Source organism: Mytilus galloprovincialis, chromosome 6 (genome assembly GCF_965363235.1).
Source record: "Mytilus galloprovincialis chromosome 6, xbMytGall1.hap1.1, whole genome shotgun sequence".
Lineage (NCBI taxonomy): Eukaryota > Metazoa > Mollusca > Bivalvia > Mytilida > Mytilidae > Mytilus > Mytilus galloprovincialis.
The window spans coordinates 77,856,715-77,877,703 of NC_134843.1; the positions used below are offsets into that span (position 1 = coordinate 77,856,715).

At 31.8% G+C, this 20,989-nt stretch overlaps 1 protein-coding gene across 1 annotated transcript in view; it reads left to right on the forward strand.

Moving 5' to 3' along the window:
- The first annotated feature begins 98 nt into the window (after nucleotides 1-98).
- LOC143080393 (ribosome quality control complex subunit TCF25-like) overlaps nucleotides 99-20,989 on the forward strand; it is a 32,053-nt gene continuing 11,162 nt past the window's right edge. Inside the window, exons 1-8 of the mRNA XM_076256227.1 lie at nucleotides 99-335; nucleotides 2,799-3,091; nucleotides 4,717-4,782; nucleotides 5,140-5,228; nucleotides 5,722-5,852; nucleotides 10,259-10,358; nucleotides 20,347-20,440; nucleotides 20,894-20,986. Coding sequence (XP_076112342.1) covers nucleotides 207-335; nucleotides 2,799-3,091; nucleotides 4,717-4,782; nucleotides 5,140-5,228; nucleotides 5,722-5,852; nucleotides 10,259-10,358; nucleotides 20,347-20,440; nucleotides 20,894-20,986 — 995 coding nt within the window. The 5' untranslated portion in view covers nucleotides 99-206. The remainder of the gene's footprint in view (nucleotides 336-2,798; nucleotides 3,092-4,716; nucleotides 4,783-5,139; nucleotides 5,229-5,721; nucleotides 5,853-10,258; nucleotides 10,359-20,346; nucleotides 20,441-20,893; nucleotides 20,987-20,989) is intronic.

Below are 20,989 nucleotides of genomic sequence, written 5' to 3' on the forward strand. Positions count from 1 at the left end.
CAAGAATGTAATTTGTAACATTTGCAAGAATGTAAATAATTAGTATTATTGGCTGATTTCTCCAATTTTACATATTAAAGCTTTTACATTGAATATCCCGCAGTGTGTAACTTCCGGTTTCTCAACAAATTGTAAACATTGAACATGTGGAACTTGACATAAGAGTTCCTCGCTAAACATCTGAAGTATTTGGTCTTATTTTTAACATGTCATCGAGGGCTTTGCGCAAACTTCATGGTAGACAAGAATTAGAAGTTCTGTCTGTTGATGACGAGATAGATGATGAAGACAGTCCCGAGAAAACTCAGACTGCTGTTGTGAACCCTTTTGCACTGGTAAAGGAAACATTATGAACATTAAACATTAGGCCGAGATTACTCTGACGTCCAAGGGGGTATCATTTGGGGGAACTGATGCCGGATCCCGCTTACTGTTTTGTCAGATTCCAGCTGTATCCCGTTTACACTATTTATGTTATATCATGTATATAGAATAGAATAGAATAGAATCCCGCTTACTGTTTTGTCAGATTCCAGCTGTATCCCGTTTACACTATTTATGTTATATCATGTATATAGAATAGAATAGAATAGAATAGAATATTTTTATTTACCAAATTAGGGCCCCAGGAGGGCATATGATACAGACAATATTATTATAAACAATAACATATGCAATACACACACAGTAAAGATATGTAACAAGTGTTATAAAAATAATAAAATAAAATAATATAACACAGAAAATACACTCAACAAAATAGTAGCAATGTATTATTATTCAATGAATACTATGTTGAAAATGACTCAAGTGCACCCAGTAAGTGTATGATACTATCTTCACTTTGAGAAGACAAACATGAGGCATTAGTAGTTTGTGCAGAGAAATGTCAATATATAAAAAAAAAAAAAAAAAAAAAAAATACAAAAATACAAAAAAATACAAAAAGAACCCAATAAAAAACAAAGCAATTAAGCACTCCCACATTTGACTATGAGGTATACTGCAAATAACAATATATAATAAAGCAATTCTTATTTTATTTTTAATTTCCTTTGTCCCGCTAAACTTCATTTCATGTTTTCACGGCACAATAATTTGACTTTCACCTGTCATGCTTGCAAAAAATCAGCAATCCCATGTCAGCTTAGACCCCAATGAGACCCACGTCCAACAGCTGTTTTGCCAGACAGGCAAAACAGCCGTTGGACGTCAGATTAATCTCAGACTTAATATGAGGCAGGCATAACCTGTGAATGGGGACGAAGTCTATGTATTTTTTTTTAATTCAAAGATGTGAAACACCGTTACGTTCCCGATTTTGGTTCTGTTGTTAGGGATTTAGCTGTGACGTTCTTTAAGTTATGATGTCATATTCAATGTAAACAAAAGAAACACTTTCAACAGGTAACGTTTTTTTCATATCAAACAATTATTAAAAATGAATTTGTATTGAGTTCCAATCTTATATTTTATTAGACTGATAAATATATATTTTATTCAAAGTCTCATGTAAACAAGACCGGAAAAGAAAGTAGATTTCTGCGCAAATGCGGGGAAAACCGGAACAGGAAATAGATCAGAAAAAAAGTTAACAATTTTGAGTTCATTAGTAGAATGAAAAGTTCGGGAAATTTTCCAGTTTTTTTATTTTTTTTATTTTTCTACTATAATTGGGGACTTCGTCCCCATATTAAACCTGACTGTGGCAAATGCATCAACACAATAGTCAGACACATGTTCAGATTCCAGTGATCTTTGATTTAAAAACATAACAAGTTTTAAACAACTTGTCCCTTTCCTCCTTTTGAAGGCACCCCCTTAACTCCAAAATTTCATAATGACCACTAGACGCCTGTCTAGTACCTCAGTTTAAAAGCTTTGTCGAAATGTCTGCATCAGTCTTAAGAAAATTTGTATCCAATATGAAAAGGATATTCATAAGAATATCTGACTTGAAATATTAATATTAGTTTGTTTTTCACAATGCATTAATACTATAAAGCATATTATCAGCATTTTATTGGAAAATCCTATGCAAATCAAGTATGCAAAAAATATAAATTCCATTGAGGAAATAATTATCTGTACGGAATTTATTAATTACAGAATTTTTTGTTCTATATAAATTAGAAGATGTGGTACAATGCACCTTGTCCCTATTTGTCTGCCATTATACATGTAGGACATGTTAAAGGTTCCCCGTAAAATTTTGCTGTCACAATAGAAATTAACTGATGCCACAATAGACAATGATGGAAAAAATGATTGTTGTATGATGTATATACATTTTGTAGATCAACCCTCAGCGTTGCAGATTCTTGGATCAACTGGCCCAGATTTGCAAATAGCCATAACATGTATAAATTGTTATTTGGATGGAGAGTTGTCTCATTGACACTCATACCACATCTTCCTATATCTATGTACATGTTCAACCTCTTCTGATAGAGGACCTGTCAGTTACCAGCAGTTTCATTTACCTACGCATATTGCTATTATCTGCACGCAATAACTAAATTTCATTTAATTTTTACAAACTGTTTTATTGACTTTATGACATCCTCTAGCTTAGAGAACTGACCATTTTCAGACTGTAATATCAAAGCTTGCTTAAGTGCAAAATTTTCTTATAGAAGAATTTAAAGAGGATTATTATTTAAAAAATTACCTTTTTTGATTTGCTATTTGAATTTGAATAACAGACCATATTAACAGCTAAATTCAATCTCCTGAAAAAAACTCTTTCTATGTCTTAAAATTAAAGAAAATAAGACAGCTATCTTGTTTATTTACAGCTTGGAGATGATGATGACGAGAATGATGACATTGAAGAAACAAATGATATAGAAAATGTTGTTCCTAAAGACATTCCGCAACAAGGTGCTAAAAAAAAGAAGAAGAAAAAGAAAAAGAAGAACAAAGAAAAAGTTGAAGATAAAGTTGAACATGGTGAAACCATGGATGAAATTGATGCATCACTTCAGGAAGTTGAAAGAATTCTGGGAGAAAGTAAAAGTATACACATACAAGACACTGAGCAGTCAACTGTAACATCAAGCATGAAAGCCTTATTGACTGTAGAACACAAGTACTAGTTGTTATTTTAACTGAATATTAGAAATAACTGTAAATGTGGCAATATCCATGCTGGAACTCTTTTGCCTGTTTGGTAGATATTGTTAAAAATTTACCCCTTCTCAAATAGGTTGTAGAAAGTCACATGATCAATAGAATTGAAGTGGAGTTCAAAATCAATTGGCAAATGTTAGATGCATGAACCGTAACACCCAAAACAAAAGGAAATAACAATCATGAAAATTCCATGTTTTAAGTAATGTGAATGTAATGAAGATTGGGAGATAAAGATCAATGAGACAGCATCCCAACAAGACAACAGGTCAAAAGACATCCAGACATCAACATAAGGTTTTAAACAATAGACAACTGTCTACATGTACTTCAACATGTTGAGCTCTCTACATTGCTATGAATGTAGAAAATTGGTAGAGATTAAAAGTCACTATCATAGATTAGCATCATTACCATCAAAATCACTATTTACCCTAAAGAATATATAATATTACAATATGATTAAAGACAGCCACTGAAAAGTTCACTTTTTAGTCAAAAGGACATAAACAATTGCTAGAGTGAAACAAGTTTTATTTCATCCATTGTAATATGTGGTATTGTATACAGATTAAAGGTATAAAAAAATTGTAAGCACAGCAAAAAGCCCAAACAAAACACAAAAAGTTGAAGCACATCGTTTAAGATTAGCATTTACTGTATGAAATTATTTCTGGACTCTGCTTGTTTTACATTGTAATTTTTATGCGACCGCAAATTTGTTTTTGTGTCGTATGAATGATATCATGTCGTCGTCTGCGTCTGGACAATAACTTTAGTTTTAGTCAATGGATCTTTATAAATTTTTACCAGAAGGTTCGATACCACTAAAGGATGGTTGGGATTGATTTTTGGGGTTATGGTCCCTATAGTTTTGGAATTAGGGGCCAAAAAGGGGCCCAAAATAAGCATTTTTGTAGTTTTCAAACAATATCTTGTGTTTAAGTGTATGAATCTCTCTGAAATGATACCACAAGTTTCCATTCCATAAAGGGATAGTTAGTATGGACTTTGGTGGGTTATGGCTCAAAATTTTTTGTGAATTAGGGGCAAATAAAGGTAAAATTCAGTTTTTCTGGTCAATGGACAATTTAGACAATTCAAAAGCAGTGTAAGGGAGGTAATTCAAAAACATTTAACATACAATGTTGGGTATGATCCGATTAACCTCCCTTACACTTCTTGTAAATTATGTATAAAGAACTGAAAGGTTTTTGACTTATTGAAAAAAAGGGGGGTGGTAGTAGTTTTCAATTTTTTTTTTTCCAAATTTCTCAAATTTCAAATTTTTTAAAAGTTTGAAGAAGAAATCTTTTACAATATTGTGCAATAGATTTGTAAGATCTTGACATTTTTTTTTTGGTGTAAGAAACCCATATATATGTCTACAGTTTGATCACAATCCAAATTTAGAGCTGTATCAAGCTTGAATGTTGTGTCCATACTTGCCCCAACTGTTCGACCTCTGCGGTCGTATAAGTGTGTATGAATGGGAGACAACTCCCATTTGTAAACTCTTTAATAAATATACAGCATATCACAGGATGATTGTAAATTTCTGAATTTTTTTGTTTTGATTTACAGGAATTTGAACCCAGATAATGAAATGAAAAGAATTTTTGGTTCAAGAGTTGTTCAAGCTGAAATGAGGTACATTTTTTTCTATCTATGTCTTAATGTTGAATGATACACTGTAAGAGCATAAGCTAACATCACTAGAAATCATATCAATAATTATGTGTGACATGAAAACTTTAATTCATTTGCAATTGTTTAAGTGTTGTGATTATTAATCTAAAATGTTGCAATAACCCTTTGCAATTTCACATAATTGTATTTTTGGTTAAACAATAGTCAATTGGTTCTTTTCTTAATCTCTGATAAAAAATAATTTAGACAATTTTAAAAAATACCAGTATCTATGATGGTGTGAAAAGAAAATACTTTTTGAAAATTGTTATCATCTGAACTTACATTTATCATTACGCTATTATTTGTATTTTGTAGTAGACGACAACCAAGACATGCACGAGCTAGGAAGAAGGCAACTTGGATGTCAACTCCCAAAGATACCTGGCCACCAATTGGCAAAATAGGTAAACATAAGTAGCAATAAGAAAGTTTTGTTTCCTGAAGGGTTCCAGTTGATCAACTTTGATTAGTGTGTCTTCACATATCTTGTTATTCCATAATGAATACTTCATGGTGATCAGTTTAACTTTTTAAATTGATGCTGGTAGACAGGTAACACATTAAAATACTAAGGATTCATTAATTGTCATGGGTTCCAATTTGAGTGGATTGAGAAAATCTTGTTAACATGTTCTCTTGATATCCATGAAAAATTGCTGTCCAAATAATAATAATTTATCTTATGAATATTAATGAAAAATAAGAGGGAAAACAAATTAATAAAAAATTTTTTTGAAAAACATTAAAGTAAAAATGTGTTTACAATTGTATTAAAGGAAATTAATAATGTAATATTTGTCACTACAAAACAAACTAACAGAAATATTTGAAATGGTTTAATTATTCACAGTTTTGTATGTATGTAATCATAAAAAATACATTACTTTATATTTCTAGGTTTATCAATGACATTAAAAGAAACTAGAAATGGTGTCCAGTATTATATATTTGAGCACAGTAAAGACTACCAAAAAATTCAGTTCCAGTTTTATGAGGCCGTTGAATCTCTAAACCCACAGAATATAGCAGTATGTAAATAATATCTAAACCCACAGAATATAGCAGTATGTAAATAATCTCTAAACCCACAAAATATAGTAGTATGTAAATAACCTCTAAACCCACAGAATATAGCAGTATGTAAATAATCTGTAAACCCACAGAATATAGCAGTATGTAAACAATATCTAAACCCACAGAATATAGCAGTATGTAAATAACCTCTAAGCCCACAGAATATAGTAGTATGTAAATAATCTGTAAACCCACAAAATATAGCAGTATGTAAATAATCTCTTAACCCACAGAATAAAGCAGTATGTAAACAATAAGTAAACCCACAGAATATAGCAGTATGTAAATAATCTCTAAACCCACAGAATGTAGCAGTATGGAAATAATCTCTATACCCACAGAATATAGCAGTATGTAAATAATCTCTATACCCACAGAATGTAGCAGTATGTAAATAATCTCTAAACCCACAGAATATAGCAGTATGTAAATAATCTCTTAACCCACAGAATAAAGCAGTATGTAAATAATCTCAAAACCCACAGAATGTAAAAAATCTCTTAGCCCACATAGTAAAGCAGTATGTAAATAATTTCTAAACCAACAAAATATAGCAGTATGTAAATAAACACTTATCTCTTTGTTGTTTCATTGGCAATCATACAATATCTTCTTTTTAATATTTATACTTAACCCAAATAATATATATATATAGCAGTTTGAAAATAAACAAACGGGCTTTACTCATTTTTGAAGACTGTATGAACCGTAACCTATAGTTGTTCAATCTCAATTTCTAGTCTTTTTAAATCATGATGTTGAAATAGTGACAGGTGACAGGTGATACATCCATACCACTCATTACATTATAGTATGTCTCCGTGAGTCATGCATAACAAAATACCGATACAAGAATGAGCTTTTATATGTAGTTTTTGTATCATAATGTATCTGAGATGATCCAGGCCTAAATTAAAATATTGTTTGTTTGCCCTTTTCCGACCCTATGTTTTGAAACAGGGTAGGTAGGTAGGTAAAATATTTTATTTTTCTTTCCCAAAAAATAACTTAGCTCGGTACATTTTGGTCATGGGTAGGTAGGTTGGTATAATATTTTATTTTATAGATACAAAATCTGCATGATGTCATTTTTGTCTGTATTGCTTTTGTTTAAGTATGTTTTTGCTAATAAGTTTCTAGGACTATTAGTATAATAGTCCCAAGTTTTGAAGAAGAAAAAATATCATGTAGAATGTGAATTTAATTCATATGCACTACAATTTTTTTTCAAATATCAAAATATAGGGCTGTGCTGCATATTTTAAACGTTTACATACCTGGAATTTTTAAGAGTTTTTACGTGCACTTATATTCTGTACTATGTACCTTGTACGCTTACCTATAGACCTAAAGTTTTTCTGTAAGAGATAAGTTTGTCCTGGTAAAATATATCCGGGCAGATATACATTGAACATTACTAGTAGAAAAGTCCCTAGAGTGTTTAAATTTTCGTGTGTGCCTGTGTTTTCAATAAAAATGCTACATCCTTGAAACTCAATTGACTTTGTCACGTATTTTACATCGCATTTATAAATGATCTGTATGGAAAAACTTGGCGATTTTACTGCCAAATATTCTCCCCTTTACAGACTTTTGGTTCAGATATAAATCAGAATATATCAATGCTGGTCGAAGGCATCGTTAACATAATCATCCTAATCTATGGACCACCAAACGCCATCCCTACATAGGATACAAAGTCTGTTTACAAAATATTTTGTACACACGTTGATAATTTAGTATTGGACGAATTTTTTTTTAATGAACCCTGCTCTTCAAGTATAAAGATACAGAGTAACGTTCATTAAATCATGATTTCAAAGCTTTCAACATTGATTTCAAACAAATGCTTTGAAACTCCAAATGCAAGTGTTCATTTATGTCAAACGCTCACGTGATACCAAACGGACTAGACCTTATACGAGAAAGATAAAACCCAAGAATTCCGGTAAAAAAGTTTTGAGCGGGAAATACAAATATAAGAATTTTGGTAGGAACAAAAAATAAAATAAAATAAAATCTTGTTTGTAAACACAAATAAAAGATTTTCAGGCGGAACGAATTTTTAGGGTCGGTCGGTAAAGGGCAAACAAACAATATTTTAATTTAAGCCCCATGGGAAATTTGTATAGACTTAAATGACAACATGTATAAAAATGTATTCTTTCATTATAAGGCCAACTAAAATTAATTAGTAGATTTTCATCCAAATTTTTGAAAAAAATGGGGCGGGTGGGAGGATTTTATTTTTTAAATTTTATTTCATATGAAACCTTCTTGTCACGTGTTATTCATATATGCAGTATAATAATAAACTTATATCATGTAAATACATCCATAAAGTATTTTATATAAGACAATAACAATCAAAACCAAGGAGTAACCAGAGACTCGTAAAACCAAAACTTAAAGACATTTACATCAACAGTTACAAATAATAAGTAGGAAACAACACGAACTCCACTAAATTCCAGGAGTGAAATCAAATGCTCCTGAAGGGTAAGCATTACCTGCACCGTAGTACAACACCCGTCATGTTATTTCTTTGTTCAGCTCGGTAATGATAGAAGGTTGTTACTTTGAGCTAGATTTAGAGTCACGTATCAATTGAGACACATATACTCCATATGCTGGTGCCGCTTTTTCAAATTCATAAATATGTATGATTTGGCAACCACTGTTCTACATGTAATTGCCGCTTTAGAAACCTATTCTATAGAACACAGCAGAAATGTGGAGAAATGCTCTCTTCAGTTGGACTACCTACATCAAATGTATTTCTTTCTAAGCAATGTTTTGTTGTCCTAATAAAATGAAGCAAATGCATTGGTATGCAATGCTAGTAGTACTAGTACGATAAGTACAGAATAAAACGGTTTTGAAATAATAGGCTTGGTCTGCATATATAGTTACAATGTAGAACATAAAGTTGTTTAATGACTCTATCATGGGTATTGGGAAAGATAATGTTTGCTGGTTTTTCTACAAAAAACGAAAGACATGGCTAATTCTTAATCTAAGAGCTTGCTAAAATTAATAAATTAAAAATGCGTATGTTTGTCGATTTTCTGAACTCAATATACGGTCACCAATCTAAAAAATTCATGCTCGTGCCAATTTCTTTATTCCAGTCAAATGTGTTCCACGATTCTTACGCTTTTGGGTTTCATTCACAGTCCAAATTTCTTGACACAAAGTCATTGTATAAATAAAATAGATCGAAGCCGAAGGTGTGACTTGCGGTGATTTGCGTCCTTGAACACAGCGTATTACTCGTTACCCGAATATTTCATGCCCTTCTCGTAATCAATCTCTATTCTCGGTAAATGATGTTGTCATCATAGATCAGCAGAATATATATTGACTTAATCATTCAGTAAGAATACTCTAAGAAATACGAAAACCGAAATTTGAAACAGGAAATTTTACATGAAACGAAATTATCGCCGGTTACCGGTAACGGAAATGAACAAGATCCGGAAATCGTAATTTTTTCAAAAATAAAAAAAATCGGGGCGGGAAGATTTCAGAGGGGCGGGCGGGGATGAAAATCTATCAATTAGTTTTAATTGGCCTAAGTATATAATACCTATTATTATTAATGAAGATATCAGGTCAAGGAAGTGGGTCTCATTGGGGCCTAAGCATGACGCGGGAGTGTCGATTTTTTTTTGTAAGCGTGACACTTGCAAGTCAAATTATTATGCCATAAAAATGGGAAATGAAGTCTAGCAGGACACGGGAAATAACAAAAAAAAATAAAATTGCTTATGTACATAGTGTAAGTGGGATACAGGAATCTGACAAAACAGAAAGCGGGATCTGGGATCAAAACCCCCAATGAGACTCCCAAGGAACACAGTTATTTGATAGTGCATTTCTTTTAGACAATAAGTTCAAATTCATTCTGCTCTATTTCATAAAGATTTTTACTGTGTAGTGTACTACTTGTGGGACAAATTATATCAAAATTATAGAAAAGTCTACCAGCTCTAACTCAAAATATTGACAAATCTATGTTAAGGGGGTCTAAAAATTTTTTAACATGTAATTTCACCCCTTACTTAATATTTTATGCATGAAATATCAAGAAATAAATTATGAGGGTGTATGAAAAAAAATTGCAAGTTATACACTTTTTACACTAGGCACTATATTTGTAGACAACGAAAACCAAAGGATGATAACTGTGTCCTTGGACCTAATAATGCGTGTAATCGTGTACAAATACAAACTATTTATTTTGTCTGTAAGTTGTAACTGTCAGAGATAACATATTTTGTACCTATATCTTCTTTTCAAATAAAAGATATTTTTCCTTACATCACCATAAAAATTCATATATATTATTATTTTGTAGAATATTTTACAAATACAAGGTTACCATATAGATGCCTTAATAGCTCTGAGTGATGTGTTTAAAATGAGTGAAGATATGCAGATGTCAGCTGAATTATTAGGTAACAGATTAATACAAATCACGGACAAATGTTCTAAGATAACAAATTGTGTAGTATTTGAAGATAATTATTCTCTGTATAAAGCAATTGGAGGTTTTACTTCTTTTCTAACATACTATGTGGATTTAGGTATACATGTACTTGTTTCTCTAACTCTTACACAATTTATCCTTTTCCCGACATGTTGATTGTTTTTATTTAATCAATGTGTGGTTCATTTGATCTCAGTTCTTCATTGGTCAAAATTCTATTATGAAGTCAAATTTTCTTACTTTGCTCTTGAAATTCTTATTGTACAGCATGAAAAAAAGGCGACCATGTCTTATGACGTCACATATAAAGAACCCATCTTTTTGCAGATCATTTGAAAAGAAGGAATAAGTATGCATGTATTTTTTTTAAAAATCATTAGAGAAATAGATTCCATCACCAAATCTTGTGTGATACAATATTTATCCACTTAATTTTATATATTTAACTGTCTTGAGTGGATAAATATCGTATTACATTCGATGCAGTGGTAGAATTTATATTTAGACCCTTTTTGGTCAAATAGCTCCTGCAGTAGTTCTGTCGTCCGTTCGTTCATCCGTCTGTCCCAGTTCAGGTTAAAGTTTTTGATCGAGGTTGTTTTGGATGAAGTCCAATAAACTTTAAACTGAGTACACATGTTCCCTATAATATGATCTTTCTAATTTTAATGTCAAATTAGAGTTTTTACCACCTTTTCAAGGTCCACTGAACATAAGAAATTGATAGTGGGTATGGGGAATTCATGTACTAGGGACACATTCTTGTTTGATACCCAATATAAGGCAGTTTGTTGAGGCATTTTATCATCCTGACATATATTATTATTTAAGGATTCAATTTCCAAAATGTTTAAAGTAAGTTTTGTGCAGATGAATGGATTTTTGGTTAAAAATTCACATATTATTTATTCTAATAATGCATAAAATTTTAATTGTCAGCAATTAGGAGTACTTAAAAGTTTAAACACCATTGGAATACTGATATTTCAAAAGGAGTAGGTTCACTAAGACCCCTTTTTTGGCCCGAAAATATAACAGTTTCACAAAATTGCTATTTATTGGAAAGTATAATATTTCTGTTATATGAATATGTGCTGTTTTTATACGACCGCTTTTTTGCGGTGACGTTGTCGTCGTCCAAAGACACATTGGTTTTTGCACTATAACTTTAGTTTAAGTAAATAGAAATCTATGAAATTAAAACACAAGGTTTATAACCACAAAAGGAAGGTTGGGATTGATTTTGGGAGTTTTGGTCCCAACAGTTTAGGAATTAGGGGCCAAAAAGGGGCCCAAATAAGCATTTTTCTTGGTTTTCACACCATAACTTTAGTATAAGTACATAGAAATCTATGAAATTTAAACACAAGGTTTATGAACACAAAAGGAAGGTTGAGATTGATTTTGGTAGTTTTTGTCCCAACAGTATAAGAATTAGGGGCCAAAAAGGGCTCAAATAAGCATTTTTCTTGGTTTTCGCACCATAACTTTAGTATAAGTAAATAGAAATCTATGGAATTTTAACACAAGGTTTATGAGCATAAAAGGAAGGTTGGGATTGATTTTGGGAGTTTTGGTCCAAACAGTTTAGGAATTAGGGTCCAAAATTAAACTGTTTGATTTCATCAAAAATTGAATAATTGGGGTTCTTTGATACGCCAAATCTAACTGTGTATGTAGATTCCTAATTTTTGATCCCGTTTTCAAATTGGTCTGTTCCAGACCGTATGAGTATTTGGACCGTACGCGTACGGTCTGGACCGTATGCATACTTTTTCAAAATACTCATACGGTCGGACCGTACGCGTACGGTCTGACTTATATTAAGAAGTTGGTTAAGTTTATTAGACCCAGATGCATATAACAGATCAACATAACTTAACTCTCAAATTAATATAAAATATTTCAATTTTGATTGAAATAAAAACTTTATATTTTAACTTTTTTTTAAATTCACGCTAATTGTAATTTAAAATATGTTAATCTCTTGTATTTAGCATGTCGATCTGTAATACATTAATTGAATTATGATCACTGAAATTGAAGATATCAAAGTAAACATAATGTGGGAGGACAACTGTTTTAGAATATTTAGCAACTTTACAAAAAAAATGCAAATGCAAAGGAACATACATGAACTGCAAACATGATAATGTAAAAAATATTACGTAACTTGTGTCACATTGGGCGAGTGTACCAAAATAGGATTCAGATATACAATTAAACAAATATTTAATTTCAATTGTTCGTTTGTTCATTTTATCCATCTAATTGTAATAATAACAATTTGTACAACTTGAAATAAAGATTGTGATAAATGTTTGTTTAAATTTAACTCATATGATCCAATAACATGTATAATCAGCTCGTACTGGACCATACACGTATACTCATACGGTCCGACCGTACGCGTATGGTCGGACCATACGAGTATACGTATACGGTCCAGACCGTATGCGTACGGTCCAAATACTCATATGGTCTGGAACAGGTCTACATTAAGGTCCAAAGGGTCCAAAATTAAACTTAGTTTGATTTTAACAAAAATTGAATTCTTGGGGTTCTTTGATATGCTGAATCTAAACATGTACTTAGAGTTTTGATTATGGGCCCAGTTTTCAAGTTGGTCCAAATTGGGGTCAAAAATTAAACTTTTGTTTGATTTCAACAAAAATTTAATTCTTGGGGTTCTTTGATATGCTGAATTTAAACATGTATTTAGATTTTTGATATTTGGGCCCTGTTATCAAATTGGTCCACATTGAGGTCTAAAGGGTCCAAAATTGAACTTTATTTGATTTCATCAAAAATTGAATTTCTGGGGTTCTTTGATATGCTGAATCTAACCATGTATTTAGATTTTTGATAATGGACCATAATACATGTAGGTAACTGTCCAATTTAAAAATTTTTAAGTTTAAGTTCTTAGACCACATTCATTCTGTGTCAGAAACCTATGTTGTGTAAACTATATAATCACAATCCAAATTCAGAGCTGTATCAAACTTAAATATTGTGTCCATACTTGACCCAACTGTTCAGGGTTCAAACTCTGCGGTCATATAAAGCTGTGCACTGCATAGCATCTGGTTGATTATACAAGGCACATATCTTGAGCACTAGCATCATTAGGCCAATTAAAATTAATTGCTAGATTTTCATCCCCGCCCGCCCCTCTGAAATCTTCCCGCCCCGATTTTTTTTATTTTTGAAAAAATTACGATTTCCGGATCTTGTTCATTTCCGTTACCGGTAACCGGTGTCATATGGTATTTTGAACCCCCTAAAAAGTGAACCCGGGGTCAAAATACCATGCGGTAAAATGACCCCGGGGTCATTATACCGCATGGTATTTTGACCCCGGGGTCATTTTTCACATATGGTATTTTGAACCCCCCTGCGGTATATTGAACCCCCTGTTTTTGATAAATAGTATTGCAGATAATCTAATTTACAACTTATTGGCTATCATTTTTTTTAATTTGTGGTTTTAAGTAATATACCGCAGGGGGGTCAAAATACCATGGCTAAGCAAAATTTTCAAAATATCTTTTCCAGCATGTTTAACACATACAAACAACTTATTGGAGTATTGTAACTATGTTAAGGAGTTAGAATAGCTTGAATTTTTGAAATTCAAGGTCTATAGTAGGGGGTTCAATATACCGCAGGGGGGTCAAAATACCATGGCTAAGTAAAATTTTCAAAATATCTTTTCCAGTATATTAAATACATACAAACTACTTATTGGAGTATTATAACTATGTTAAGGAGTTAGAATAGCTTGAATTTTTGAAATTCAAGGTCTATAGTAGGGGGTTCAATATACCGCAGAGGGGTCAAAATACCATGGCTAAGTAAAATTTTCAAAATATCTTTTCCAGTTTATTAAATACATACAAACTACTTATTGAAGTATTATAACTATGTTAAGGAGTTAGAATAGCTTGAATTTTTGAAATTTAAGGTCTGTAGTAGGGGGTTCAATATACCGCAGGGGGTTCAAAATACCATGGCTAAGTAAAATTTTCAAAATATCTTTTCCAGTATATTAAATACATACAAACTACTTATTGGAGTATTACAACTATGTTAAGCAGTTAGAATAGCTTGAATTTTTGATCTTCAAGGTCTATAGTAGGGGGTTCAATATACCGCAGGAGGGTCGAAATACCATGGCTAAGTAAAATTTTCAAAATATCTTTTCCAGTATATTAAATACATACAAACTACTTATTGGAGTATTACAACTATGTTAAGGAGTTAGAATAGCTTGAATTTTTGAAATTCAAGGTCTATAGTAGGGGGTTCAATATACTGCAGGGGGGTCAAAATACCATGGCTAAGATAAATTTTCAAAATATCTTTTCCAGTATATTAAATACATACAAACTACTTTCTGGAGTAATATAACTATGTTAAGGATTTAGAATAGCTTGAATTTTTGAAATTCAAGGTCTATAGTAGGGGGTTCAATATACCACAGGGGGTTCAAAATACCATGGCTAAGTAAAATTTTCAAAATATCTTTTCCAGTATATCAAATACATACAAACTACTTATTTGAGTATTATAACTATGTTAAGGAGTTGGAATAGCTTGAATTTTTGAAATTCAAGGTCTATAGTAGGGGTTTCAATTATAATACCGCAGGGGGGTCAAAATACCATGGCTAAGTAAAATTTTCAAAATATCTTTTCCAGTTTATTTAATACATACAAACTACTTATTGAAGTATTATAACTATGTTAAGGAGTTAAAATAGCTTGAATTTTTGAAATTCAAGATCTATAGTAGGGGGTTCAATATACCGCAGGGGGGTCAAAATACCATGACTAAGATAAATTTTCAAAATATCTTTTCCAGTATATTAAATACATACAAACCACTTTCTGGAGTAATATAACTATGTTAAGGATTTAGAATAGCTTGAATTTTTGAAATTCAAGGTCTATAGTAGGGGGTTCAATATACCACAGGGGGTTCAAAATACCATGGCTAAGTAAAATTTTCAAAATATCTTTTCCAGTATATCAAATACATACAAACTACTTATTTGAGTATTATAACTATGTTAAGGAGTTGGAATAGCTTGAATTTTTGAAATTCAAGGTCTATAGTAGGGGCTTAAATATACCGCAGGGGGGTCAAAATACCATGGCTAAGTAAAATATTCAAAATATCTTTTCCAGTATATTAAATACATACAAACTACTTATTGGAGCATTATAACTATGTTAACCGGAGTTAGAATAGCTTGAATTTTTGAAATTCAAGGTCTATAGTAGGGGGTTCAATCATGTCAATATACCGCAGGGGGTTCAACATACCATGGCTAAGTAAAATTTTCAAAATATCTTTTCCAGTATATTAAATACATACAAACTACTTATTGGAGTATTACAACTATGTTAAGGAGTTAAAATAGCTTGAATTTTTGAAATTCAAGGTCTATAGTAGGGGTTTCAATATACCGCAGGGGGTCAAAATACCATGGCTAAGTAAAATTTTCAAAATATCTTTTCCAGTATATTTAATACATACAAACTACTCATTGGAGTATTACAACTATGTTAAGGAGTTAGAATAGCTTGAATTTTTGAAATTCAAGGTCTATAGTAGGGGGTTCAATATACCACAGGGGGTTCAAAATACCATGGCTAAGTAAAATTTTCAAAATATCTTTTCCAGTTTATTTAATACATACAAACTACTTATTGGAATAATATAACTATGTTAAGGATTTAAAATAGCTTGAATTTTTGAAATTCAAGGTCTATACAATACAAGGTCTATAGTAGGGGAAAATTTTACTTTGCCATGGTATTTGGACCCCCCTGTGGTATATTGAACCCCCTACTCTAGGCCTTTAATTTCAGAAATTCTGGCAATTTGAACTTTTTTATGTAGTTAGAATACACCAATAAGTAGTTTGTATGTATTAAATATACTGGAAAAGATATTTTGAAAATTTTACTTTGCCATGGTATTTTGACCCCCCTGCGGTATATTGAACCCCTTACTTTAGACCTTTAATTACAGAAATTCTGGCATTTCTAACTCTTTTATGTAGTTAGAATACACCAATAAGTAGTTTGTATGTATTTAACTTGCTGGAAAAGATATTTTGAAAATTTTACTTTGCCATGGTATTTTGACCCCCCTGCGGTATATTGAACCCCCTACTTTAGGCCTTTAATTTCAGAAATTCTGGCAATTCAAACTCTTTTATGTAGTTAGAATACACAAATAAGTGGTTTGTATGTATTTAACTTGCTGGAAAAGATATTTTGAAAATTTTACTTTGCCATGGTATTTTGACCCCCCCCCCTGCAGTATATTGAACCCCCTACTCTAGGCCTTTAATTTCCAAAAAATCTGGTAATTCTAACTCTTTTATGTAGTTAGAATTTTTCAATAAGTAGTTTGTATGTATTTAACTTGCTAGAAAAGATATTTATAAAATTTTACTTTGCCATGGTATTTTGACCCCCTCCCCCTTTTTTTACCGTGGAAAATCAAAACTACCCTTATATATATATATACATATGTTATAATTACAAATAATTAAAGCATTCAAGCTACATATGGTTTAGTTATAATGTGTCAATAAGTATTTTGAATGACATTTTGTTGGTAAAGACTTCAGAGCACTTATACCAAGCAAAGATATTTCTTTTAATTAAGCATTGAAAATGTACCTCCCCTTCTTGTATGAATGATTTTTTAATCTATGATAAGCTTTAGAATAATGTAAAATGTTCTCATATTCATCTAGGATGAAAAAAACAGGGGGGTTCAATTTACCATGGGGGTTCAATTTTCCATACAGGGGGGGTTCAATTTACCATGGGGGGTTCAATTTACCATAGCGGTATTTAAACCCCGGGGTCAATTTACCATGGGGTTCAAAATACCATATGACACCGGCGATAATTTCGTTTCATGTAAAATTTCCTGTTTCAAATTTCGGTTTTCGTATTTCTTAGAGTATTCTTACTGAATGATTAAGTCAATATATATTCTGCTGATCTATGATGACAACATCATTTACCGAGAATAGAGATTGATTACGAGAAGGGCATGAAATATTCGGGTAACGAGTAATACGCTGTGTTCAAGGACGCAAATCACCGCAAGTCACACCTTCGGCTTCGATCTATTTTATTTATACAATGACTTTGTGTCAAGAAATTTGGACTGTGAATGAAACCCAAAAGCGTAAGAATCGTGGAACACATTTGACTGGAATAAAGAAATTGGCACGAGCATGAATTTTTTAGATTGGTGACCGTATATTGAGTTCAGAAAATCGACAAACATACGCATTTTTAATTTATTAATTTTAGCAAGCTCTTAGATTAAGAATTAGCCATGTCTTTCGTTTTTTGTAGAAAAACCAGCAAACATTATCTTTCCCAATACCCATGATAGAGTCATTAAACAACTTTATGTTCTACATTGTAACTATATATGCAGACCAAGCCTATTATTTCAACACCGTTTTATTCTGTACTTATCGTACTAGTACTACTAGCATTGCATACCAATGCATTTGCTTCATTTTATTAGGACAACAAAACATTGCTTAGAAAGAAATACATTTGATGTAGGTAGTCCAACTGAAGAGAGCATTTCTCCACATTTCTGCTGTGTTCTATAGAATAGGTTTCTAAAGCGGCAATTACATGTAGAACAGTGGTTGCCAAATCATACATATTTATGAATTTGAAAAAGCGGCACCAGCATATGGAGTATATGTGTCTCAATTGATACGTGACTCTAAATCTAGCTCAAAGTAACAACCTTCTATCATTACCGAGCTGAACAAAGAAATAACATGACGGGTGTTGTACTACGGTGCAGGTAATGCTTACCCTTCAGGAGCATTTGATTTCACTCCTGGAATTTAGTGGAGTTCGTGTTGTTTCCTACTTATTATTTGTAACTGTTGATGTAAATGTCTTTTGGTTTTACGAGTCTCTGGTTACTCCTTGGTTTTGATTGTTATTGTCTTATATAAAATACTTTATGGATGTATTTACATGATATAAGTTTATTATTATACTGCATATATGAATAACACGTGACAAGAAGGTTTCATATGAAATAAAATTTAAAAAATAAAATCCTCCCACCCGCCCCATTTTTTTCAAAAATTTGGATGAAAATCTACTAATTAATTTTAGTTGGCCTTAAGTCATGCTAAATTACTGAAAGCTTCACAATTTTAGCATTTGAGGTAATTTTTACATAGTTTTTGTTTAAAATGGAAGAGGCAGCATTCATGTTCATTCTTGATATTTAAATGTAAGTTGTATTTGATGATAGCACAAAACATATATAAAGGTTGAGGATGAACACAGATGTGTCCACTTTCATTTTTGACAAAAACCATCTAATAAATGACATATTGTGGCATATTTGATATATTTTTAATATTCAAGCTTAAATTGGAGCGTCTTAAAAGACTAAATCAGTCCAAGTCTTTCGCAAAAACTAATTGAATCTACTAAAGTAGACACTTAAGTGTTTCAAAAGTGTCCAAAATCTTTCATCAGATAAAGCTGAAATTTTGGACCAAAATCAGTCCTTTTTAAAAAGTAAGGAATTAATACTAAAAATACTGCACACTGCAACATAAAACGTCCACAAACACTGGTCAAATCCAAAAAGCTTGACATATAAAAAAAAAGAATAACACCAGCACAGTATATTGTTCAGAAAACTTGACTTAATACAGGCACAAAATGCTGAGACAAACCAGGTTTATGTGTACACAAACCTCCCTTCGATCTTATACAGACAGTATGTGGTTAAACTAAAGCTTAAAACTCAGGTACAACTGTCCTGGTGGTCTCATGATAGTATGCATGTCTCAAGTGTGGATAGTTGTGAGTTTAATCCCTAGCCATTCTAAACGAATGACTTGAACATTGGTATGTGTTGCCTTTCAGATAATATAAGCACATGGCATTTAGGAGAATGACCAAAAACTGGTCAGATCAAGAAAAGGAATAAAGTTTTCTGCAGAATTTTACCTTTTGAATTAGAATGTGTTGCCTTTCAGATAAGCACATGGCATATAGGAGTATGACCAAAAACTGGTCAGATCAAGAAAAGGAATAATGTTTGCTGCAGAATTTTACCTTTTGAATTAGAATGATAAATTTCCAACTTATCTTGTCCCTCAAATTCTAAGCAGGGTTCATATTCATATCACATCAACAAGTTTTTGCTCTGTTCTATATGTTATATTTACCACCATTACACACCATCTTTCCTTCCTTTCCTTCCATCAGTCACATATCATTTGTATATAAAATGTCAAAACCAAAATCATGAAACATTGTTTATTGATATTTTTTGTCTAATAAAATTTTGATGGTGTGCACAAAATATCACATTGAAGAATTATAATATTGGTAAATTAATTAACCTTACAGATTTTTTATGCCCCACCTACGATAGTAGAGGGGCATTATGTTTTCTGGTCTGTGCATCTGTTTGTCTGTTTTTCTGTTCGTTCGTCTGTGCGTCTGTTCGTCTGTTCATGCCACTTCAGGTTAAAGTTTTTGGTCAAGGTAGTTATTGATGAAGTCCAATCGACTCAAATTTTAGTACACATGTGCCCTATGATATGATCTTACTAATTTTAATGCCAAAATTAGAGTTTTGACCCCAATTTCATGGTCCACTGAACATAGAAAATGATAGTGCAAGTTTCAGGTTAAAGTTTTTGGTCAAGGTAGTTTTTGATGAAGTTGAAGTCCAATCAACTTGAAACTTAGTACACATGTTCCCTATGATATGATCTTTCAAATTTTAATGCCAAATTAGTTTTTGACCCCAATTTCACGGTCCCCTGAACATAGAAAATGATAGTGCGAGTGGGGCATCTGTGTACTATGAACACATTCTTGTTGTAACTTTGTTTTATATATTTTGTTTTACAGAGAGAGCTTTACATTCATTTGAAACCTCCTTCCATCCACTGTTCAGTTTAACCACAGGAAACTGTAGATTAGAATTCAAAATAGCAGAAAATAGGTAAACTATAGATATCTCAATAAAAGCTTTATATAGATGAAGATAAATGTTTATGATCAAGAAATTTTTCACTGCAATGAAATGTAGGATTAATTTCCTACAACTGTCTAGGGAATGTTTTTTTCTACCATTTTTCATATGCAACCGGATGCGACATACTATGATTTGATGGTATTACACCTATATAGTGAAACTAATTATTTTTTGTCAATTTTGTATATATGGTGAATAATTTGGCCTAAAGTTTTTAGGAAGAATGTAACTTTTAAGAAGTCTGACAATAAAATTGTTTACAAATGTATTATTTCCATTATTTCGAGGTATTGTAAATTGCAACAAATCAACACAATTTGAATTAATCAAAGGTAAAGCTTCATAAATTTGTTATGCTAATTTTATCTTAAAAGTATGCTGCAAACTGCATCATCTATAGACTCTTTTTCAAATTTTCAGACCTTTCTACCTGACAGTATTTAAACATTTAACCTATGTAGGACAAAGAGGTTGTTACAGAACAGCTCTAGAATTCTGTAAATTATTGCTCAGGTG